Source organism: Grus americana, chromosome 3 (genome assembly GCF_028858705.1).
Source record: "Grus americana isolate bGruAme1 chromosome 3, bGruAme1.mat, whole genome shotgun sequence".
Classification (NCBI taxonomy): Eukaryota; Metazoa; Chordata; class Aves; order Gruiformes; family Gruidae; genus Grus; species Grus americana.
In genome coordinates this window covers 74788413-74813784 of record NC_072854.1, presented here as the reverse complement: position 1 = coordinate 74813784, position 25372 = coordinate 74788413, and the positions used below count along the sequence as shown (strand labels likewise).

Genomic DNA, 25372 nt, shown 5'->3' with positions numbered 1-25372 from the left:
GTTTGTTTGATGCTGCCTCACTCCAGTGCGAGTCAATAAAACTTTGTGCACCGACACACACAACTTCCAGCACCCTCCAGCTGGGCCAAAATGGGGATTAGCAAAGCCGCCTTTCTCTTTCTTTTCTTGCTCGGCTCAGGTAAGAGTCCTTTGCCTTCCGCTTGCCTAGGGGAGACGGGGGCCAAACGCTTGCAGGCTCCACTTGGTGAAGGTAGGTCCCCAAGTCTCTGTGTCGCCACTTACCTGGACGACGAGGGATTTGGGGCTTGCTGGCCAGCGAGAGTTGCTGTTGAACAAAGCGAGGGCCGTGGTTGCTCCAGCGTCGTGTTCGTTAGAGACACCAGAAGAGCGACCGCCTTGGTGTCTGCGTGGGGAACTAATGGCTCCCTGCAAACTTGCCTCATGGCCAGGCATGGGGGCACCCTGGGAAAGCCGGCCCAAGGCCTGCTGCAAAACCCGTAGCAGTCAGGGAGACGGCTGTCTCTGGTTCCTGCAGGCTTTTATCCTAGGGTTGTTTCTTTTCTCTGTTGCTGCCAAGTACTGTGTTCCTTATTTTGATTGTTTTAGAATTTGTAAATGCATTGTGAAAAAACAAACCACAAAGAAGAGGAAAAATTGTTGTACACACTAGAGTTTCAGTCTTTTTCATAGTCACAATCTTAACAGGAAATTATTCGTTCCATGTGTTAGGGAGGCTAAAGTCTGGTCAGCGTTGGTTTTTTGGTGCTGGAAGTCTATTTTTTGTGGAAGGTAGTACAAAATAATTTGTCACACACAAGAACTGAGTAAGGCTTTTTACATGTATCTTTTTGGGTTTAGTAGATTGTAACTCTTACAGAAATTTCTAATAAATATTCTCTGTCTGGAAAACTTTAAACTTCAACGAACTATGGGATTCAGATGGCATATCTTCTTTCAGACCTTCTGTATAACTACACAGCCTGTTGTGATTGCAGTTAAAAATATAGTTATGAGTGTGCCAACACATAAAAAAACCCCAATAAAATACACAAACCTTTTATATATTTAGTTTTAAAATATAAAAAAGGTAACGGTTAGAAAAATGTATGGGTAGATTTTAGCTAGAAATATTAGAGAAATGTCCCAACATAAAAAAATTCTAGATATTATTTAATATTAAGAATTATCATCTTAATTTAAATTCTAGTTTCTAAGCTTTGTTTTTGCAGAACAGCCTCATTCAATTCAAATGCACTTCTCAAATAAGTAAGAATTTTATATGGGGGAGGAAAATATAGGAATTGGGCTCTTGTCTGCAATATGCTTCTTTTGTTTGCAAATCTTTTATAAAATGGTGTAAATATTTGCATTTCTGAATATGGCAGTAATACATCTTTCTAACACTGAAAAATTCCATAGACTTAGTAAAAATCATAGCAAGAAAATTTACTGCATTTTTATTCATCTTGCATGTATTTTCATTTTTTTCTTAAAGTATTATGCCCTGCCAAGCAACTATAACAGAAAAGAGAAAAAAATATTTTTATCACCCAAGTCAATTATGACCCTGTCAATATTTTAAAAATGAAATGCTGTAATTGTAATTACAATATTATTGCAAAGTGTCAAAACAGAACAGAATTAAGGTTGCATGGAAGCTGTGCCATAATAAGAGTTCTTTACTTGTACATTTTGTCCTTGTGGAGAGCATTGCAGCATCCCTATGATATTATTTTAACCTAGTTTAATGTTTTCTCTCAAAACTCATTTCTTCTTAATATCATTTTTGTTTTGAATAAATAGTGGAATCAGTGATTCCTGTGCCTGCCACATGAAATTTTATTGTATCCTTTTCCACTTTTTTTTTTTTTTTTTTTTAGCAGCTATCCTTTTCTTTCATGCATACTGTTAAACTGTCAACCCTTGGGGCCAAACTCTTCCTTAATCTACATGCAGGAGAACACCTCCAGTAACTTCTCTGGGTTTGCAACGGTATAATTTGGCTTTTTTGTGCCTATTTGGCCAGTTCCATCTTGTAGGTGCAAAATTATCTTAAAGAAAATACTCAACTGCAGGCTGAGCTAGCACTCAAGTGAAGGAACTCAGCTGTACCAGGAGGCACATGAGCCTGCTTCACACTACAAAAGAGAGTTCCTCAGGAAAGGGATGAGTAGTTGCCTTCCTCAGCCTGAAAGACATTTCACTGAACATCCCGGTGGGGTCCCCGGTCACAGGCTGTGGGTCTGAGTGGGACGAGGCTGCTTTCTGTCCCTCCTGCTGGCATTGGGCATGGACGAGAAAGAGAAGTGTCAGAAAAAGACGAAGAAAGAAGAAGTCCCTCTCTTCAACATGTCTGTCACTTATGAGGGGGAAGCCAGGGTCTGGTTCATGCCCAAAATGCCTTTTATTCATCAATTGCGTAAAGCAAGGCACAAAAACAGGGCACAGAGCAGGACTGGGATGTGTTGCAAAGACCATGGGCCAGCTCTCTGTCTGGGTTTGAAACCATGCAGAACAGGTAACTCCCAGAGCCAAATGTCATACGCTCATCTGATACGGAAATTGTAAAAATCACAGGACTCGTACAACTCTGTGACCCTGCAGCTGGAAGTCATGAAAGTCACAGTTCTGTGAACTATAGCTAAGTATTCAGAGATTGCATAGCTGTAAAAGAAAATACAAAATGGCAAAGTCCTTTACAAGGATTGTACTTGAACGTTTTTGCTGTTTACTACTAAACATCGCTGTAATATTTAGCATCCTCTATATTTCACATGTATCCGTAGCCCAGAGGTTGTTAGGTGAATTTATTCACCAGTTTAATGTCTTGTGTTATCTCACAGCAATGGAGGGCATCATCTGCTACCTCGATTATTAAGTTCAATACAGAGTTATTACAAAAATTATAAACTGAACATGAGCACAGTGATAGCTCCAGTGATTGAGGATGGCTTGTTTCTTGCAAGAGCAAGAGCATTTGCAAAGAGGCAGCTATGGGGTGGCTGATAAAATGGAAGTTGTTCCATGTGGGTAGATATCAGCAACGGAGAATCATTGTTTCATGTCCTTCCTGAGTCCCATTTCTCCACTTTCTCAAAAGTATGGGTGACCAACATTTTCTTCTGAAACGCCTCACTTTTTCTTGCTCCTTTGGTCGTCTTCTCTGATCCCATCACTTTATACACGAGCTTTGTGTTACTTGTTATGACTTTCAGAATCATGCAAAGCACTGCTCAAGCCACTTCTCTGTCCTACCTTAGACTGGGTTTTCAGTGATGCTACCCTTTACCATATTAGGAAGGCTACATTCACCCATATTTTGTCACCATTAACCCAATTATTCCACTAATTAAATGATGATGTTACTCAACTAGGTGACAAAGAATTTAACATGAAAGTTTGAAATAAATCATACCAGCATTCGCATTTTTACGTCTTTGTCTCTCTTTCCTTTTAGTGCAAGGAAACATACTAGACAGCTATGTGAGAACAGAGGGAGCTTGGCTGCTCAACCCAAAGAAGCAAATTTATAGGACAAATAGTAAAGAAGAATGTGCGGAGCGATGTGAAACTGAAACTACATTTACTTGCAGGTAATTTCCACTGGTTCTCATGTATATCTTTCATTGCAGATGATGGAGCAGTCTGCCTTATTTATCAGCAGTCTGAACTTTTGAAGGATTTCTTAGGAGTATGTGTGTTTGAGGTTTGCTGGAAAAACAAAAGATGTATAGAAACAGAATGCCTGGGACATATGGATGAAGAAAGCTGAAATAAGAAATTAAGATAATTATGTTGAATTTTTATTGGAAAACGTGATGGTATCTTGATGCACAGCGTGGCACATTGAAAAACAACTTGATATGGTTTTATCACGACTCTTGCATGCCTTTTGCAATAACAAGTGATAACTAATTGCTTGGAAATGTAGGACAGCAATAGTGGCATTGCTTATGTCCATTGCATTACCTATTGTCTTGCAGATACATCCATTATTTTGAATTTTACTAGAATTTGGGTATATGTAACTTCTATTTACTTTGAGAAAAAGATGGCCATCTAAACCTTAATGATCCTAAACCCTATTTCCAGTCAAGCTCTCTCTCTGCACTTGCATTTAACCAGGCCCAAGAGGCTCGAAAAGATGAAAGATGTTGATGAGTCCTTCGCTCAGGCTTCTGCCTCAGGGGAGCCTATTGCTTTGAGCCTCAGGCTTCTGAGCCCCCTGCGCCAAAGCCTCAGAGCCCATTGAGCTTCAGCAGTACAGCAGGCAGCAGGAGTCACGAGGAGAGATAGCCGTTACTGCGGCGGGAGGCAGTCCTCACACCTGAGGCAGGGAGGTTTTCTCTTCTCATCTTCATGAGCTCTTGACCTACCGCTTCTGCAGCATACCTTTTTGAACTCAGCAGACTGACCGTCTGCAGGGCTGTTTCCAGCACTTCGCTCTCCATCAGGCGCTTATTCAAGGCAGGGATGCCCTGATGCTGATTTTTTAAATGTGTTTTATACCTTGGTGGTTTAAATCAAAAGGGAAAATGAGACATTTTAAAGAGGTGTAACCCTGAAGCATGACAGGAGTTTGCTGACTGTGTGAAGTACCACCCATTCCCTTTTATCTGACTCCTCTCCCTGAAAACCACAAAGAGAGGGCAGAGCTTCAGTTGCCCTTGGCTCAGGAGGGTAGGGAGAAAGGCAGAGAGGGCAGGTCTGTATATTCAGATTATATATTTACAGTTTGTAGAGGATTATCATTCCCTTTTGAGGCATATTCATATACAGTATCGTTCCTTAGCCTCTGCCTCGGGTCTCAGCCTACCATTGACATTTGCAATAACGTCAGGGTGTTTTGTCCTTGCCTCCCTAATTAATTATGCTATTTGGCAGAGAAGCATCTGGAGGAAGAAAGGTAAATACTAGGCAGAGCTTTAAGACCACGCCAGCACTGCAGCACCCTCATGTTAGTGCTTCAGACCAATGAGTTCAGATCAATACTTCAGACTTGTTATCCCATCTCAGCACTGTGTTGGACCATGCTCATTAGCTACATCCCTACTTATACATTTAACATTACTGAGAGTTGAGCCTGGATGGGGGAGAACAGTCCCCAGCATAGTTTTGACCCAGGACAACCATCACTCCCCAGACAGCTTATAGACATGGTTGCCAGCAGTGAGTCCAGATGTGATCCCTCTCCTTTGGGGAGGGACTGTGTGAATTTACAAGTACAGGCACACCTGGCCCATGCCAGTTGGTTGCAGGGCTACAGAATGGGCTTTGTCAGTGTTTCCTTTACTGGTATACACCTACCCACTGAATGCCATGTTTCTATTGCTCTCTTTTTGGTTCAGAAAAGCCAGCTGTAGAATTACTTAGCCTGTCAGCAGTTTTTCTTGGATGCTATTGTAAACGTTACACCATCTGCTCCAGTTTTGCAGTCTTAGAGCCTAGGCACTTGCTGAAAAGACAAATGGCAGTGTTTTCCAAAGTGCTTACATTGCTTCATGTATGATGACTCAGAACAGTTATCATAGGGCAATTTAAGGTCCTGGCTTGTTATGTTTTACCTATTTCTTGGTAACTGCTGAATACTGCAAAATGTCTCGCTTCTTGAATGACCACTAATTTTTTTGAAATAAGGTCAAGTTCCCTTGTGCATATATCCTCTTCGTCATGTTCTCTGGGGTCTCTGGCACATTATAAACTTTCCTTTTTATCCTTTCTCATAATTTGTTCATGTAGCTCCCTTTCAACCTAAGTTTGGTATGAAGACTTAGAAGTCAAAGTCCACCACTGAAATTGGGACCTGCAATACTCACTGATTTGTGAAACATAACCTAACCCAATCTTAAATATCATTGAAGTGCAGTGCTTGCTAAACTTAAAACTGAACACTAGAAAAGGTGTTCAGGAAAATAATGCACACATTCAGCTATTGTTTCTTATCTTGCTCTCTCCTCTTCATTTCAACAGGGCCTTCTTATTCACCAGTAAAGACCAACAGTGTTTAACATTGGCTGAGAACACCAAATCAGCAGTGATATTCAGAAGAACCAATGCAGTTCTTTACGAAAAAAGAAGTATGTCTATGTCTTTTATATATTATTTCACTGAGATATGATTTCCAATGAGGCTCACATAATCCTATAGTAAATGGGGGCTAAGCCTTCACTGGGTCAGATGAAGTGGGAAGGTGGTGGGTATGTGGGTAGTGGCCGGGTTTTTGCCACACTGCTCGTATAGCAGTGGTTCCAATTTTTTTCCCAGATTAGTGCTCCAGCATCTTTCCTGCTTCCTAAACCGTAGGGTCCACAGGCAGAAAAGAGCACTGTTGCTTGGGGAGCGCAGAAGGTGCTGGGAGTAATGGAGATGCTTGAGGGTCCCTTCTCTCCTCTCCTTTTAAACCAGCCAATAACATACAGCTGCATCTTCTCTATCTCTGCTGAGGGTACTAGGAGGAGCTACTTGTGCTGGCAATGGTTTCTGAGACAGACTTTGCCCACATGAAAACTGATGGAAACTACCAAATAATTTCATTTGTATCACTAAAGAAAATTCACAGTTTACTTGAGTGGGACTCAAATCAACTTTCTTGCAGTTGTACATGTTATCAGAAGTATTAGTGTTAACTATGCTTCAGATAAAAATTATCTGTTTTTATAGTATTTGTATATTATTGTGTGTGTTTGTACTCTTCAGTTAATGAATTTGGTGAAACTTTTATCCTATTCTATATTTTTACAGTATAATTAATTGACATAGTGACTTTTTGTATTTTCCTTTTGTACAAGCTTTATTTCTGACTATTTTTGCCACAGATGAGGATTATTTGACTGAAGTGTATTTGATCTCCTATTCTTTCTGAAAATAGGAAGTCTGTCTTTAAGAAATGGCAACTATCCACTTTTTTATCATCTCTTTTAAAAATCTATCACCTTATGCCAGATGCAGACAAATGACTGGGTTTTAAGACTATTTTTGAATTACATAACCAAGCACGGAGCTCTCGCTATATAAAGGAAAGAAGGAATGTGTTTATTTTTTAATGTAACATAAGTTTCATTGCGTTGTTCTCTGACTTTAGTAATACACAAGGGAGAAGAGATCTCCTTAGTGATCATTCAGATGTAAGATGGTAAACTTTGAATAGAATTACTACTGTTCTCTACTAAATGACTTGGTGAACGTTGCCTTTCATCATTTGCTGACTTATAACTTTTTAAAAAATATTAATGCCTTTGAGAATATTCAGAAATTGGAAACTATAGTATCTACCAAGAAGTTGGTCTCCTTCAACAAAGAAAGGTGCATGAAAAGGGAAAATGAACCAGGTTCTCAGCTGCTGCAAATCATGCAGTAGTTTCAATAGGCCAGTTTCTAACCAAAAGTCAAGAATCACAATGACTAGACTGTAAATACCAATGAGCTCCAGAAAGCTGCATCCTTACTCCTTTGTTAACCTGTGAAGATTTGTAGGATAAGATAATGCTGTATGTATAGCACCTGCAAGAAGATTTTATGTAGTAGTTCAATTGCTTTAGCTGGATTGCAGCTGAGCAGCCAAATGAGATTTTTTTCAGACATTGTGGATATAAGGAAAATAATTTTTCACAGAGAGGGTGGGTAAGCGCTGGACCACATTGCCCAGGGAGGCTGTGGATCCTCCACCCTTGCAGATGTTGACTGGACAAAGCTCTGAGCAGCCTCATCCAGCTCAGAAGCTGGCTGTGCTTTTTATGAGGGTTTGGACCAAAGACCACTGAGGGTCTTTTTCAGCCTGGTGTTTTCTGAAGCCTGCAACCAGCTGCCTTTTTTTGTATTTATAACTGATAGGTAATTTAAGGTTTTGAACATAAGATATTTTTATTATATCCAGAAGCTGGTAGGAATTTCCCTAAATCATGATTAAATAGTGCTAAGAAATCTGGAGTTCCTATTGTAGAAGGAAAACTGAATGGATCAACTGGCAAGTAACAAAGTTTAAAGCCTGAACAAATAACTTACATGTAAATAATCCTTACTGGTTTTGCTTCAGTACTGTGATCAGGACCCAGTGATTCTGGTTTATTTTTGAGACATCCCTTGGATTTGCTGAGGTTAGAGCCTGGATGAGGGACTCCTGCAATATTCAGTGAGGATTTGTTACTGCATCCTTTAAGCCTTTTGAGGTCATGGGCATGGTTTTTAGTTTCTTGAAAAAGAGGACTCCATCAGTAAAGATGTGTAAAACTGTAGTTTTACATAACTGAAATGTCAGAAAGTTGCGCATCTCCCTACAGAAAACAAAAGATGGACCTAGGTATCAGGAACATAAAAAATGCAGCCTATTCTGTATATGTCAGGTGGTTTCTCTGTTGCTCATCTCTTCATTTGCAGAGAGTCTAAAATAATTACGTGTCCATTCTCATGATAACAGGCATTTAATCTGTTGTTACAGAACAGAATGGAAAAAGTAGCTTTTACCTAGGCAGATCACATCACTGCCTCCAGCGGCTGCTGCTGTCCTGACACTTCAAGGAAATTCTTTTCACATTCCCAGATGCTTTCGAAATACTGTTACTGAAACCGACATTATTTTTTTCAGTTGAAGCAATTACTTGATGAGACATAATTGCTCTTTATCATTGTGTTCAACGACAAGAGTGACAATTGGTGTAAAATTCACAGTTTTAAAAAGTATTTTTTCTATATTATGTGCTATAAAAAAGAAAGTTAACCTTCTTTGGCTTATAGAAAAAGTAATAAGAATTAAAGTTAGCATTTGGGAATTGTTATCCATATATCTGTTTGTAAATAGTTAACCCAAGAGACATGGGTTGAGTTTGGGGATCAAAGTTAGCTATTTGTCATTGGACAGAAAAAACCCTAGAGGTTATATAAACGGTCAAAAGTTTACGCAAACAAAAAGAGTCAGCACTTGACTGATTCAATGTTCAGTTATTGAGGTTCTTAATGTTAATTTATTGCAAAATTGTTTGAGGGTTCGAAATGGCTTCCAGCTAAAGTTTCTAGAGTAAAATTGCCCAACCGAAATAAAGACGCGCCTGAAGGTACATCTATAAATCCTGATCTAAACTACGTATTGGCCCATAGAAGAGCTGGACCTTATTTCAGATTCAAATATTAGTTCTTTTCACTCTTGACAAGACAGATCTGTGTAAAATGGCATTATTTCTCCAGATTTATGTCAATCTTCTGCTTGTATGTCAGCTTTGGCATAACTTGGATGCAGAGAAAAGCTGCTGCAAAACTGGGTCTCCACAAATATCTGATTTGGACACTACTTAAAGACATTGAGACAAGCCAGGTCACAACCTAAAAGATTGCTTCATTGCAGCTAGAAAGGAGGAACTGGCTGATGAAATATGCCCTGTGCATAGAGATACGTTAAATGAGTTTCCTGCTTAGTTTTCCAAGCCAGAAGGCATGTTGCCTGACAGTGACTGTCCTAAACTGCAGATATAGAAGCTCTGAGGGAACATGCCAAGATCTGAGTTCCTTCAGCCGTGCCTTGGCAGAATCGCCCCTTGCAAGCCTGCTGTCCCCTCGCAGTCACCAGCTCTGGCTGGGAAAGGTGACTGTTCAGTCCTTCTAGGAAGATCTTAAAGGCTGCAATGGGGTTATGGTTGCTTCATACGCCTGGGGAAAAAATGACACCGTTGAGCTTTCAGTTCTCATTTAATTTAATGATTAATAATTTAAAACAATTTAATGTTTTTTACGGTTACCATTACAAATCCCAGGTTTATTCAGCATTAAAATTCCCCTTGACTTACATAAAGACAGGATTTCACAGCTAATTCTTTCACTCTTTTTTTTTTTCTTTTTTTCATGAAGGTACTATTATGTTCCAAAATCTGAGAGTACAAAAGCACACATAATATCCACCTTCAACCAACTATCCATTTTATCTTGTACAGCAGAGAGTCATTGTTTTAGCATATCATCAATTAATTAAATCTTGTTCATCACATGGTGAACTTTAATGGAATAATGTCATCCGCATTTATATGAATTTTTTAAAAATTGCTTGTTTAAACCAGCAAAATGCTATGTGTGATTCTGTCCTGCTGTCTTCTTCAGCGGAATTCAGGTGGCTCTCTTTTAAAGTTTGATTTCAATTATTGTGCATAACTATAACAACATCATAGGAGGCAATGAAAATAGAATGTGTTTCTATTTTGTTATAGTGCATATTTAAATGTTAAAAGCATATTTTATTATTTAAATCTACTACAGCATGTTCTTAAAAGAAGTGGGTTATGTTACACCTATTTCTCTGGAATTCTGGTTTGGAAGTTTTTGACTTTGTACATTTTTTAATGCTAATTAATTCAACTTAGACATCAGATAACTAGTATGTTTTTACAACATGAACTGTCTATTTTTGACAGCATAAGGAAGTCAAAATATGACCAAATGTATTTAAATATATTAGTATGAAAATGGATTTTGTATGTGCTAAAATCTAATGGACATGTCATGATACTGATTAATTAAGTACATATTATTTCAGTTTATCTTCTAGAATGCAAGAAGGGAAATGGGGCGGATTACAGAGGAACAGAAGCCAAAACTCAGAAAGGTGTGCCATGCCAGAAGTGGGTTGATAATGCCCCCCATAAACCAAAGTAAGACTTCTTCGTATATGTTTATATGTTTTTCTGAAATTTTGCTAAGCCATTTATATGTGCCAAGTAGTCTTATAAGCAATTTGTTTGGTGTTCAAAGTCTTAAAAAATATTTTTCTGCACTTATCTAGAATAACATAATTGTCTAATCTGAGTTGTAACTCAGAGACCTGCAATTAGGGCTATATGATCAATAGGGACATTGTCGGTCTTGGCAGTTGCATTCAAATTTTGTGGTGCTTACATGAACAAAACACTAGACAGTAAAGCACCTGGTTCTGCTGAAATAAGAATTTTCCATTAATTTCACCAGGGCAAGAACTTCTTCTCTTGGCTAAAGGTATAACACGCAGCAGATGAGATAGAAGTACGTAATTTTATCAGTGAATCCACAGACAATTAACAGGGCAGTATTTCTTGTATTTAATGAAAAACACCCAACTGGGTTTATTTAGAAATCCCCTATTGAGAAGGCATAGCATTCAAGTTACAGAGCACTCTCACATTTCAGCAAATATCTTCTCATTACGTCTCCCAGGGAACAGGTCCCATAGGAGACTTTTCTCTACATGCTATGTGGTACCTCAGCCGAGCAAAAATTACTGGAAACTGAATAGCTGGAGTAAATGCAAGTATTAAAGACATGATTGGCCTTAGAGACACCATATTTCCTGAAGTCTATAGCTATGGCACTTCTAACTCTTCAGCAATGGCACACAGTAACAATTAGGAGACTTCTAATGAACAACATCTACAAAATGGTCCTCAGATAAAGATTTCATTTTTAGTGTCCTCAGCTGAACAATAGGGACACTTTCCTTATTCCCTAATCCCATTTAAATTCTGTTCCAGTTTCACACCTGAAAAATTTCCCAAAGCGGGACTGGAGGAAAACTACTGCAGAAATCCCGATAACGATGAAAAGGGACCTTGGTGTTACACAACAGATCCTGCTACCAGATTTGATTACTGTAACATCCCAGAGTGTGAAGGTCAGGATACATATACCAATTTCTTTCCCTTTTTGGAAGATGTTTTCAAGAATGTGAAGTTATTCAGATACTTTTATTTTTAGAGTATTTATTCCAAACTTGAGTTTAGTTCAACCTGAAACTTTCCAGACATTTTCAACACCAAATAGGAAGGTATCAAAATACCCCCAAAACAGCTATACAAAGTCTTTTTTTTCCCCTAGATAAAAAAATGGTACATGAGCATATTCACATATCATAATCCTAGAATTGAACCAAATGACAATTGCTAGTGGAAAAGTCAATAAAACGTGACAGCATCAAGGCATAGATTTTCAATTATAGCTTAGTAGTTTTAATTTACCTCTTTAAAAAATAGTCTATAACGCTGGGGTTTTTTTAAATGGAATACTATAAATGTAATCAACTAGTTGAAGTCATCTTTCCAAGAAAAATAAACTTTTACTTTGCCAAAAAAGGACTGTCCTTCAGCCTTGTGCTCTGATCAGGCTCTTGAGCTTCATGTGAGATGAATATGAGTGGTTATGGACCAGTTCTTCAGGGACTTTCTGTCTCTCTTGTCCTCATTCTGCCTTGCTCCTACAGTGGAGTGCATGCACTGCAGTGGAGAAAACTACCATGGAGTAGTTGCGACAACAGTGTCCGGGCTTGAGTGCCAGCGCTGGGACTCCCAGCACCCTCACTCTCACGGATACCTCCCGGAAAAGTGAGTCAGACTCTGTGATGGGTTGTTTATCATCAATGGTGGCCTGAAGACCACCCTGCCCTAGACAAGATAATTGTTACAGCCATTAGTGACATTTTTTAAAAATTATTTTTCTTGTTCAGTTTTCCAGAGAAGGATCTGAAGATGAATTATTGCCGTAATCCAGATGGTGAACCTCGGCCCTGGTGTTTCACTACCAGCCTGACTAAACGCTGGGAATATTGTGACATTCCTCGTTGCGGTGAGTCTGACTTCTAGAATTCTAGACACAAAGATATCTAGACACAAAGACATCTAGACAGCTTCCATTCAGGATGGTTCAAGGAGACAAAACAAATAGAAGAGGACCCAAAGATTAAAAAAAAAGAATAAAAGACTGCTGACTTTTATCTCAAAGAAAATAATAAATAACCTTGAAATGAACCTGTGATAGCTCTTTTGAAGCTAGACATTTCTGTCATAGGCATTTCTAATGGTTTTGGCTGGAGCACATCTCCCTTCCTTGATGTGTTTTTCCATGACAAAGCATTTCAGTGGTTCTGACGTTTCTTCTGATGTTCTTCTTCTTGATGTTTCACTCTTCCTGAAAATCGGCTTTTGATTTGCTCTTCCTGAAAATTTTTTGGCTTTTGATTTGCTTTTCCAATTCAGTTCTCCAGCTTTTCAGTTTCCTTTTCCCCTAAAGGCCTGTCCTTGCCACCATTCTTTCCCTTGGGGCTTCTCAGCAGTCCTCATCCTTGCTCTCTCTAGCTCTCACCAGTTAGAGTACGTCTTTTATGTCTGTCCCTGTACCTGTGCTTATCACTGATGGGCCTGCCACTTTCACCCCAGTTTTTTTCACAGTATTACCACTTGCTCACTTTCCAGCTTTGTTCTGGTTCTGATGGGGCTGCTAGCGCTTGGCTGTGTTGTATCCTGGCTGCTGTAAAGGGGCAGATGCAAATGCCCTTCTGGCAGTCTGACTGCTTGTGAAGATGTTAAAATGGAAGACAGAAAAGTTAAGATATTTTTAGATCTTTTCTCTACCTTTTGGACTTTCTAAACATTTTGGTCTTTAAATCTTACCTGCAAAGAAAGCTAAAAAGACCACTTAATTATAAAGCTCAAAATGTTGTGGGTTTTTTGTTTGGTTGTTTTTTTTACTATGTCTAGAAGGCACTTCTTAATTTCAGTTCCTTTTTCTGTAATAGCAACGCCCCCACCAGTTCCTGCACCAGGACGTCAGTGTCTATCAGGAAGAGGAGAAGACTATCGAGGCACGATATCTGTTACTGAATCGGGAAATACCTGTCAGCACTGGAGTTCCCAATCTCCTCACAGACATGCTCGCACTCCTGAAAACTATCCCTGCAAGTATGTGAAACCTCACCATTATTCAGTGTCCATTAAAAGTACCAAGGCACAGAATCACTTCATTTTTCTTCAACTGTATTGCGAAGTTCTTCAGTTACACTAGCATTCATCACCTGCTGGATTCTGTCATTTCAAATTTTTTGCACTTTTTTTTTTTATTATTCATTTCTTTGTTCTTGGTTACTAGTGTCTCATCTTCTGACTTTCAAGCTCTGCTTGATTGATTTTTTCCCTCTTCATTTTTTTACTGTATTATTGCTCAGGTGAAGCAATGTGGATTAAGAAAGTTACAATTATAATATTTGCTTGGGGCTAGATTATTTCACCCTATGTTTCTGCTGTGCTGCTCTTGGCCTCAAAGTACTACATTAAATACAGTCTCTTAGTTCATCCATCAGTCTGGCAGGCGTCTGGTTTAGCACATCCAAAATGCCAATAGCACTGCAACTATTCATCTAGTAAATGACATCAGTAAATGACAGCAGTAGTTACCCACCAGTAAATACAACAGTAAACTAGGCAGCAAGGTACATTCTATTGTTCACAACCTTTACTAGGCTTCCATGAGAGCCTTTTCTTAGACAAGTTTTCTTTTTCAGGAGCCTAGAGGAAAACTACTGTAGAAATCCTGATGGTGAGAAGGTGCCATGGTGTTACACCACCAACAGAACTGCACGGTGGGAATATTGCACCATCCCCTCCTGTGATGGGACAGAGCCAGAGGCCCCTGGTAAGAACAGCAGGAGACATCTGGAAGTGAAAGGTCATTGTGGTTTATTTTGAAAAATCTTTGGTGGCTCCACTCAGTTGTATTATTGCTGCAACTCTCAGTATTCACATGTATCAGTTAAACTCCTGACCCTAGTGTGGATCCCAGGCTGGTACGTTCCGTCTGGTGGATAAGTGCAGAAGGTTTTAAGTTACCTACTGACCCAGCTCAGGAAAAACTGCAGTAACAGAGGTCTTTTCCTTTTGCCAAGTCCTGGTTCCCTCCATGTCTAAATTTTTAAATGCTCCATAGACAAATTAATTAGCTTTACATGCCAGATCCTGAAAAACTGAATCCAAAGCAAAACCTAAGATAATTTAAGAGTACTGAACCAAGAGTACATAAAAAGCAACCAAAAGAAAATTCTCCTTACACAAGGCAGGCTTGTTCCACACACACATCTGTGGCAAAGCCACAGACATTCCCTTACCCTGGAGAAGTTTTGATCCATATGTGAACTATTTGGATTGTTAGCTGAGATAAATCCCCATGCATGACAGTAAAATTGATGTACAAGTGCTTTTAATCTAGAGTAACATTAAATTTTTACAAACGTTTTTGGAAATCTTCCTTTTGATCTACAGTCTGAGAAGGATTCTGTTACGGAGAGCGTGCTGTGGCGGTCAGTGAAATACTCTGGCTTGTTGTTTTCTGTTGGCTTTCTGTGCTCATGTATAAATATGAAAGTATTAAGATGCAAGGGACTGGTTTCTGTTATTCACTACAGCTGTTGATGTGCCTGAGCAGGCTCAAATTACTGAGGAGTGCTATCAAGGCAATGGTGTGACTTACCGCGGCACTGCTTCTTTCACTCGCACGGGAAAGAAATGTCAAGCCTGGAGCTCAATGTCACCGCACCGACACAATAAAACAGCAGAGCAGTTCCCAAATGCGTATGTGTATTTCCCATTTCCGTGTTTCATTGGACAATGACCATTCAGGAACTCATTTTGATTTGCATCATCTTTATACAACAATGATTTTAAAGCTGAGAAAGGAGTGCTCTTGATAAAAAGAATCCCTTTTTTTTTAACGTGGAAACATTTTCTGTTGAACTCATCTTGAAACAAACCACAGTTGTTGCTGTTATGCTTTAGACTAATTGTGTGCTTCTACACTGCCTCTAAAGGAATTAAGAGTTATAAATTTTCCCTTATACTGAAAGGAACTGTTTCTATACATGAGCTTATTCATGAGTTTAAGTCTTTGCTTCCTAGTCTGCAATTCATTAGAGCTTTGAGGAAGGGATGGGTTATTTTTTTATTCCTGATATTTACTATTTATTTATTCCAAAATGCAAAAAGTGATTTCTTCTTAAAAGCTATTAATGTAATTGAAAAAGTGAAAAGAATTATACCGTTAATATACATGTGTGCCTTTACTTATTTGGATTTGTAAATGGTATTCTACTATGAGCATTAATCAGTGAATAAGTATTTGACATATTTAAATATTCTGCATATGTTCCTTGATTTCTTTATGCTGGAAAAAGGATTTCTGTCGCACACTGTACATGATAAATGATATATGCTAACTCTGTAGCAGACCTGCTTTCTAAAATGTTCTTTCAAGTTCTCCTCAGAGCAGTGGCATGGATGGGAATATAATATGCTTACATTTGTAGGGACCTGAAGCAGAATTATTGCAGAAACCCAGATGCCGATATCCACCCATGGTGCTACACCACTGACCCCGGTGTGAGATGGGAGTATTGCAACCTGAAGAGGTGTGATGACCATGTATCAAGTCATGCTTTACCAAAACCTCCTCAGACAACACTGGAACCAAATCCTGGTGAGAATACTTTCCATTTCCTCCAGAAAAGCTCAGAACCAGCAAGCTTTTTTTAATGGAAACATCATCAAGAATTTAATGAGGATGAAATACAGGAAACTCTAGTTAATTATAGAATTTAATATAATACTGTATCTACTCTCTTCATTTTCTGAACTTTTTTGCAGAAGTCTATAGCATGGTTTCTGTATTTGATTTTAGATTAATATCACATCTTTTATCTACTACATCTGGCAATATTAGAAACACAAGGAAAGAGATGGCTAGTAGTCTCCACACTACTGTGGGAGGACTACTAGCAATGACAGCAAATATAGAGGCGATGGCATTTTGCTGGCAACTGTTCAAAAAAAGTCTTTTCCTGTGCCATACATTCACATTTCCAGGGCTCCATTTCCCACTAGAAGACAGCTGGCTTTTTTAATTCAGTTCAGATGCAACTTTCTTATGCAGTAGATGGTTCGAGTGCTGCAGCTTTCATTTATTTGCTATGACATGTTCTTCTCATTATAAGGCTAATAATTTTGGCTGAATGTGTGCTACTGCATTTTACCTACTGTAAAATGTGGCATTGGACAGACATCAGTGTAAGGAAAAGACTTTATGAGTGGATGGTCTTTGTAGTCGTGGCTTCTGGAGTCATGAGGGGTCAACTGAATCTAAGCTTCTTTGATTTATGACTTTCATGATCATGAAGAAAATGTTTAAAATGCAAGGAAATTAAAATGTGATTGTTAGCCATCATTGACACTATGTTGTCCTTCTTTCCTTGTATATATATTATGTAGGAAGTGTAAGTCGTAGTAGTATTTCCTCACATTTATTTCTGCTTCACCACTATCAAGTACTGACGTGGCTCAATAGCTCACAACTAACAGCCATTTCCTTTTCCTCTATCTTCACAGATTGCATTAACGGTAATGGTAAAGACTATCGTGGCACAGTAGCAAAAACTGGAAGGGGCAGGACTTGTCAAGAGTGGAGTTCTCAGAGACCTCATAGCCATGACTATTTTACTCCCATGACTCATCCAGAAGCACACCTGGATAAAAATGTAAGCAGCTGTTCATTTAATACGTGCTGTCATTGAGCTTCTCCCATCTTCTTCATGGTCCCTCAGCAAACATTTCATGCCAGGACTTTGTAAATTAATTTATTTTCATCAGTTCAATCCAAGAACCTGATCATGCTAATTCTTGTGAACATGAGCAGTCTGTACTTCTGTGGGGGACACGGATGCCCAGAAGCTCTGTTAAATGCTTCTGCAGCACAGCCAAGGGACTTAAAATGGGCATTTACTCCTCCTCACTACTGAGGACTAACTGGAGTTGGTCTGTGGGCATCATCTCTGCCTCCTCTGCCAGAAAGAGCACCTGGGGTCATAGCTTTCAGAAGTAACAGTGATGGGTGAGATGGTGAGGGATCCAATGGACAGTGCAAGTTCCTTGAGACATGTAGCTGATGGATTGCAGCCCCCATCCTCTACTAATTCCCCCTCCAGCCCTCCAACTTCTGCTGCAGCCCATCGTACAAGGATATACGTGCATCTGACCCATCCTGTAAGTCATTCTCCATCTCTAACCTTCATCTCCCTAGTCCTTACACATGTACTCCATCACTAGTTCTCTGGACTTGTAACATCCCATATACAATACTTGCCTGGTTTGTGGCAATCTCCATATGTGATATAAAGAGCTTGTTTGATGTGGCCAGTTTGAACATGTCAATGTGAACACTGCACCCCTGACTCTGGGACTCATCAGCATCACCAAGCTGTGCAAGAGCAGCTTACACAATACCCATTTGCCCCGGCGTCATGCAACCAGAATTGCTGTGAAAAGACCTCAGGGCTGACCCTACTGCTCCTACTAACTGCAGTGGAAGCAGCAGTAGACAGACTAGTGCTTTAGAAAATCCCATCCTAGGTCAAGATCTCCTACGTTCTGAGAGCTCAGATGTCCAAGCTTGCACTAGCGAAGCTTACTGTCTGAAGACAGTTGAAGATCTTTCTTTTTTATTATCTTTTTTCTAAGCTCACAGAGAAAATAGAAAAATGAAAAAGAAAAAAAATGAAAAAAAAAGGAATTGGAAATCACTTCTTAGTAAGGAAGTAAAATATATTTCCCAAATTTAATTTTATTTTATTTTGAAACAATGCATCAGTAGGCATTTTTGTCCCCTGGTTAATAGCTGGTGTCTTTATTCTTTGTTACAGTATTGCAGGAATCCTGATGGAGATGTGAATGGACCTTGGTGCTACACAACAGACCCAAGAAAAGCCTGGGAGTACTGTGACATTCCCAAGTGCCGTAATTATTCCTTTAAAGTCTAGTGTCTCCCTTTCCCGTAACCTTTTACACCAACTGGAGGACATTCAGTGATTAATCTGAAAGACTGGTCTAAGACAGTGCGATAGCTTTAGATTGGAAATTAAGGCTGTGGGGAAGTAATGCTCAAAATCTGTGTCTGAAGTCTTAAGAATGGTGCTTATTCCTTAGAAGCCCCAGACCCTGCACAACATGTACCTGGAGCCCACTGAAGCTCACAGGGGTTTTGCTATGTATTTCAAAATAGGGCTAATCCTGCTGAAATTTCCCCTGCTCCTGCCTGGTCACCTGGCATAACTCTGTGTGCGGCCAGGCTGAACAAGGGATGCCTTTATCCCAGCAAAATGTTTGCACCCCTTGCTCATGTGGCTGTTTCTGTCCTGGATATAAAACAGATTTGCCTTTCTCTGCTATTGTACCGTCTCAGATGTCTGGAAAGTGCATCTGGCCCTAAATATTTAACCAAATGTCATTGTCTTTGTTACTAGTAATCAAGCCATTCAGTACTCTGAATGAGGTGGTGCAACAAAGTGTACAATGATAACGTTTTGCAACAATTTGGTTTCAAGTCCTTTCATGTCCATCAACAGCAAAAGCTATGCCAGGAAGAGAGGTAGTTCCCACTCAAAAAAAAGGGTGACTTTCTTGCTGCTCTATCCTCTGAGCTGTGAGCAGCAGAAAATATGCTCAGATCAAAACCCCAAAATGGAGCAAACAAGAAAAAGAAAGATGTTCTATAACATGTGCATACTATAACAGTAAAAATACTAGTGCATTGAAAGTGTTGGGCTAGGACTCTTGCGGGGAAGTGGCACTTTCACGTGGTTATTGAATTCATTTTGAAGATCCAATTTCTTTTTAAAGTTTTTGGTTTTGTTGTTGTTGTTCAATTGTTCAGCTAAAGAACAGAGAAAATGTGGCTTTTGCCTTTAATTTCATCAGTTAGTTACTTTTGCTGACAACAAATTCTAAATTCTGTGTTGATAAGAGTCAGTTTCCCCTGGCTACATAAGAGCTAGCCTATTTTAATAACTCAGAAACATCTGAGGTACCAAATGATCCTGAGATAAGAGAGGACAAAATTTTGTTCCACAGAGACAGTGATTGAATTTCATGTGCTGTACCACCAAGATCAGTTTGAAAACAGCTGCCAGTGCAGCTTTTGCATTGCTGGCATCTGTAAGAGTACACTTAAAGATGTTTGGATATTTTTTTTTCTTTCTGTTTCCTTCTCCTTCCCCTTCTGTTTTTGGTTTTGTTTTGGTTTTTTTTCTATCTGAGTGTAGGTCTATTCATGCGTAACTTGCTGACCACTGAGAAGTGTATGTGAAAAAAAATTGCCAGGCATTTTTAAGAGTTTCAGATGAAAGTAACGTAACAAAATATAGGTGGTGCATGGTATATAATTGCCTGCAGAGATTCAAAAGCTGAAGTGACAAATGTAACAGGTTCAACTTTTAGTTTTCTGAGTGCATAGTGAATGTATAGCGAATATGCTAAAGTTCCTTCTAGTGATTTTTTTTTTTCTTATTCTGTAGCTCCTGCTCAGTATGAGTGTGGAAAAGCCAAGTTCAGACCAAAGCTGTGTGCTCAAAGGATTGTTGCTGGATGTATTTCACATCCACACTCCTGGCCCTGGCAAATCAGTCTCCGGACAAGGTATGGCCGTTCCCCATTACATTAGACTTTACGTGCAAGGAAACTTTGCCTGTCGTAGGATGTTATAGTACATGGGTGCAGCATTCTAAACTTGATTTTAATTTAAAAGTAGTATTATATGTGCTAATGTTAAAGAAGGTCATTTAGACAACCAAGAATACTCTGTTTTGTGATAAATACCTATAGAATCAATACAACCACTAATTTCAAAACCTCTTTCACTAAAAGGCAGAATGACTTTAAATCTGTCACTATATCTTATGGTAGAATCAGTTTCCTATGAGTAGAAGCAACAGTTTGAAGTATGGTTAGTACAGATCTTGATTGGTCCTTCCATGTAAGCATTTGATCCTACTCGCAAAGTTATTAGCAAAACTAAGAATCAAGGCCAGTTGCAGAGCCTTCTGACTGTGATCAGAGCTAGATAAAAGCCAGAATATTTAAAACGGTATACATCACTGTACATAAGGTTTTCCAGTCATAGAAATACTGGTTAAGAACAAAGATCTAGGTGCTTTCATACAAGGCCTTATAAAAATGTCAACTCAACACTACCATCATTATAAGAAATATCGTTCAAGGAAAGTAAAATGTTGATTCTTAATGAAAATGCAGAATAATGTCTTTAGTTTGTAAAGGCATACAAGTTAGAAAGATTACCTGATGAACTACAGCAGAATGAACTTCAACACCTTAAACCAATGACCATGTCATGCCTTTCTCCTCTATTACAGTTTTGGCCTGCATTTCTGTGGGGGAACTCTGATAGACCCTCAATGGGTTCTTACTGCTGCCCACTGCTTAGAAAAGTAAGTATCTGTTAGAGCCTGCGCCAGCATTTTCTTACACTAGATGATAGAAAATCAGAGGAGAAACAAAATGGACCCAATAACCAACCTAAGCTGTCTCTTGACTCAGTTTGCAAACAGCTGAGAATTGAGCCAAGTCTATTCATCATTCATTAAAGCAGAGTTTTGACTGAAGGAACAAAGAATGACAGTGATAACTTTTGCCAACTTGATTTCATGTGCCATAATAAGGGATTAAGAAATTAAGTTGATGCCAAAGCTAGCATTATTTTTCTGGCTTTGACAGAACAAGGTGCCCAATAACATTCTAAGTGGTCTAAATCCTGGATGTGTGTTCATCAGCTCACTATGTGCAATCATTTCCAATAGGACCTCACGGCCATCTGCATATAAAGTATACCTTGGATTACACAGAGAAAGAGCATCAGAGGCATCAGTGCAAAAACGAGATGTTGAGAAATTGTTCAAGGAGCCACACAGGGCGGACATTGCTCTGCTAAAACTGAGCAGGTACCCTTTCACCTGAAGTGTTCCTTCGTTCTGATGGGACAAGTTGACTAAATAGTGGTTGCTGGTGTTGTAGAAATATATGTTTCTGTACTCACTGTGTTCAGTCAGTGATTTAAGACCGTCTCTTTCTTCCCGTTCTGCAGAAGCTCCAGTGGAAACCAAGGGGATTCAGCTGCAGGGCTTCAGAAAGGGAAAGGGCTGCCTTGGGAGGGGAGGAGGGCTAGGGACAGTGACTGGGGCTGGCAGTGCACTGGGTGCCAGCTGCTGAGAGGTGAGGCAGTGGCAGCAGAGTAGGAGGAGTAATGCCTAGAGGAGCTTTCGGTCTGTGTTTCTACATGATAAGGTAATGAGGTTTGAAAGCTGCAGTATTGGCATAATGTCATCCCACACTCTTTCCATGCTGTGGTGGGGAGATTTCTTCTTCCAGCAGGTCTGTCCAGTGTGCAGGCAAACAGTATGCACGTTTGATGCAATACCCAGTATCGGCCTTCTTGCATCTGTTTCCATTCATCTGAAACTCACCAAGGCACTGTGCAGTCAAAAGGAATACGTCCATACAGCTGCAAGCAGATGTGGACATATGGTGCTTGTGCTTTGATTTCCGTGGCTGCGATGCAGGTCCAAAACAGATGCAGGGTCAGCACAATTAATGTGGCTTCTTAATTGAGCCTAGCCTTGGCTGCACCCAAAGGCAAGTCAGGCTGACTTGGGTTCTGCTGTGTGCTAAGTGTCCAGTTTGAAAGTGATTTATAAGTAGTCAGACTGGATGCACACAGAGCAAGTTAACACCCATGTGTTAAATGCCACTAATTCATACCCATAAGCAGCTTTGTAATTAGGTTTTGTTGGCTATACATTAACCCAAGTCAAAGCATTCTCTTGGATTTATGTTAGTAATTTTAGTATCAACAGCCTCTAACTGTTCTCCATTTCAGATCTTTTCCTTTTGTGTATGACATTCTGAGGGATTAGAGCCTAAAGCAAAAAGCGGTTTTGTACATCAGAAAAAACCTTTACCTGAAGGTCAGAATTTCAAAGAAAAAAGGCTGGCTGTATAGAAAAACTTTTTAGAAACCTGAAGATGGTATCAGTGATAAATGTGTTAATGATTGTTCCTGTATGAGTCTCTTGTTTGTTTCTTTCAGCCCAGCAATCATCAATAATCATGTAATCCCAGTTTGTTTGCCAAAAGAAAATGCGGTGTTAGGAGGAAGAGAGGAGTGCTATGTGACAGGCTGGGGGGATACAAAAGGTGAGACAGTGTTAACACATCTGAAAGCTCTATGTTTGGAGATTGGTATATATTTGTATCCAAAGCGTATTCTCTTTGTGCCAAAAGCACCCCACACAAGCTTGCATGCATACCTATTTCATCAAAATTCATCTTCTGGTACTGCCATTCTTTCCTACCTGTCTAACTCTGATTTACATTCTCCCAAATGACTCAAAGCCATGTAAACTGAACCCCCCTAAACCAATACTAAAAGAGGAGAATCAGACCTAAGGAGCTGTTAGCTCTTACCTCTCAGTCCACTCTGCTTTTCCCCAACGCGGGCTTTTACGCAGTCAGAAGGAAAGATTTTCTGGATTTAGGCTATATCTTAATCCCATGAAGGTGAGTTTGCTCATTTTTTTCTCCCAATCAGCCTGGTTCAGAAGATCTCACACAAATATAAACATAATGCTCATTTGCAAAACCTCCCACTCTGTCTTGGTTGAGAAAGGCATCAGTACCTTCTCTGCCTTCTTGCTTCTGCCCATCATGCTACTTTTGACTGTTTACTTCCTACCTCTTTTCTTCCACAGAGAAGAAAACTCAGATACAGAGAAATAAAATGACTTGGGAATGACTCCCACAAATATCAGTGGGTACTGGATCCATATGGATGTACTGTGGGAGCAGGAAGGTCAATCAGTGCAGCATGGATTTTGATGGGTGGTAGAGGATGATAAGTACCATGATACTGATAATGATTACTGATTTTGGTATCATTTCATATTATGCATGGAAAGTTTAGGCATAGTGCATAAACATTATGCTTATTTTACTGCTTATCCATATCTTAATGGTTGTTTTGTGAAGATGTTCATTTACCTTTGTCATTTATTGTGTCTTTGTTTTGTTTTTATTTACAAAGGAACTGGTGGTGATGGCTACTTAAAGGAAACTGGTTTCCCTGTAATTGAGAATAAAATATGCAACCGTCCTGAATTTTTGAATGGTAGAGTCAAAAAACACGAGCTCTGTGCTGGGAATATTCATGGTGGCACAGATAGCTGCCAGGTAAGGAAGTCTGTGAGCATCAGAGTTGGTCGTAAGCACATTCAGATCAAATAGTGCTTTGCTTTCTGGGCTTTAGAGGCTCAGAATTAGCCTTTGGATGTTGCTACATCACGTGACATACAAGCTAAAAGATGCGCATGGATTCTCCTCTTCCCTTGCTCCCTTGTCTGCTCCTAGGAAGTAGGGCAGGTAATTTTTCAGATAATCCTGAACTACAAAGCACACGTTAATACATGGCTGCCCAAGCCACGTATGAAAGCCAATTTAGAATGACTAATGGTCTGATACTTTTTTCCCAGACCACTTTGCTTGCCTTAGCTAGACTAGCTCCAACGCTCAAGCTAGCTCAGTTAACAACCTGAGAGAGCTCAGTTAGCAGTCAAGGAACAATGCAGTGGAGTCTGTCATCAGGCATACCAAGGGCCTTATAAGGTTGACTTTCCCAAGATATTGTGGTTCTAACAAATGAAGAAAGGAGAATACAAGCACCGTGATGGGCAAGCAGGCCATTGAGGGGTGTGCACTCATGTCTTGAGACACATGGCTTGAATGCATGCATTCACCTGGTCTCGGCTCATCTAGCAACAACAGGAAGCCGTAAGACCTCAGAGAAGAGACTGGGGGAGGAAGCACAGTTTAAGTTACTAAGGGCAATCAGATTCTTTCTTACCAAACCCCCTTACTTCAAAAATAAATATAATACTTGGATCATGGGAAGATACGAGCTCACAACAGTGTTCAATAACATGCATAGAGAACTATTCTCCAGATAGAGCACCAATGTTTTCTTATAACTTGTGTGCTCCTCACGTGCAAGAGGTACTTCTGTTTCTGTGCCTCCTGTGAGAAGGCCACTCTTGCACATGGGGCTGTCCATGAAGGAGTCATCCTATTCTTTCTCTGTTTAGGGGGACAGTGGAGGACCTCTAGTCTGTCTGGACCAAGATAAGTTTGTCCAACATGGAGTCACCTCTTGGGGTCTTGGCTGTGCCCAACCCATGAAACCTGGTGTTTACGTTCGAGTTTCCAATTATATTCCTTGGATTAAGAATATAATGGAAACCAACTGATCCTGGGTATGGACTGCCCTCTCCTGGAAAACAGTATGCACGATAGAAATACAAGATTCCAAGTGCAATATTAAAGCTACAATCATTCATAAGAAAGTAAAATAAATATGATCATCCATTTTAAATTGCTATAAATTAACAGTTATTGCCAAGAAACCCAACTGACAGTGTGTTACCCTCTTTCTATATGTTCTATGGTTTGCTATGTTTGACAATAGACTTACCCACCTCTGAAATATGTGTCAAAAATCCCAACCTCGACTGTAACTGGACATCTGAGTTTCAATCTTATATTGGGCTCTACAATGACTTTTTCTTATAAGGTTGACTTTCCCAAGATATTGTGCTTCTAAAAAATGAAGAAAGGAGAATACTTCTCATTTTCTATGAGTTGTCTGAGCCTCTTACCAATTTAATGATACAACCCAAAGAAGAATCTCACTGTACAAGTCTTATATGCATGTGAAGTTTTGTCCGCTAGCATTAAATACACAAGATGAAAAAAAAAAA

General features: G+C 39.6%; 1 protein-coding gene across 1 annotated transcript; it reads left to right on the top strand.

Annotated features, from left to right (window-relative positions):
• Positions 1 to 25372, top strand: PLG (plasminogen). The gene is made up of 19 exons (XM_054818851.1): positions 1 to 139; positions 3419 to 3554; positions 5932 to 6038; positions 10475 to 10589; positions 11442 to 11581; positions 12167 to 12287; positions 12410 to 12528; positions 13478 to 13640; positions 14240 to 14370; positions 15137 to 15302; positions 16034 to 16203; positions 17109 to 17257; positions 18419 to 18512; positions 20069 to 20189; positions 20924 to 20998; positions 21368 to 21508; positions 22654 to 22760; positions 23647 to 23792; positions 24701 to 25372. Exons 1-19 carry the CDS (start codon positions 91 to 93, stop codon positions 24860 to 24862), a joined length of 2412 nt encoding a protein of 803 aa, XP_054674826.1. The 5' UTR covers positions 1 to 90; the 3' UTR covers positions 24863 to 25372.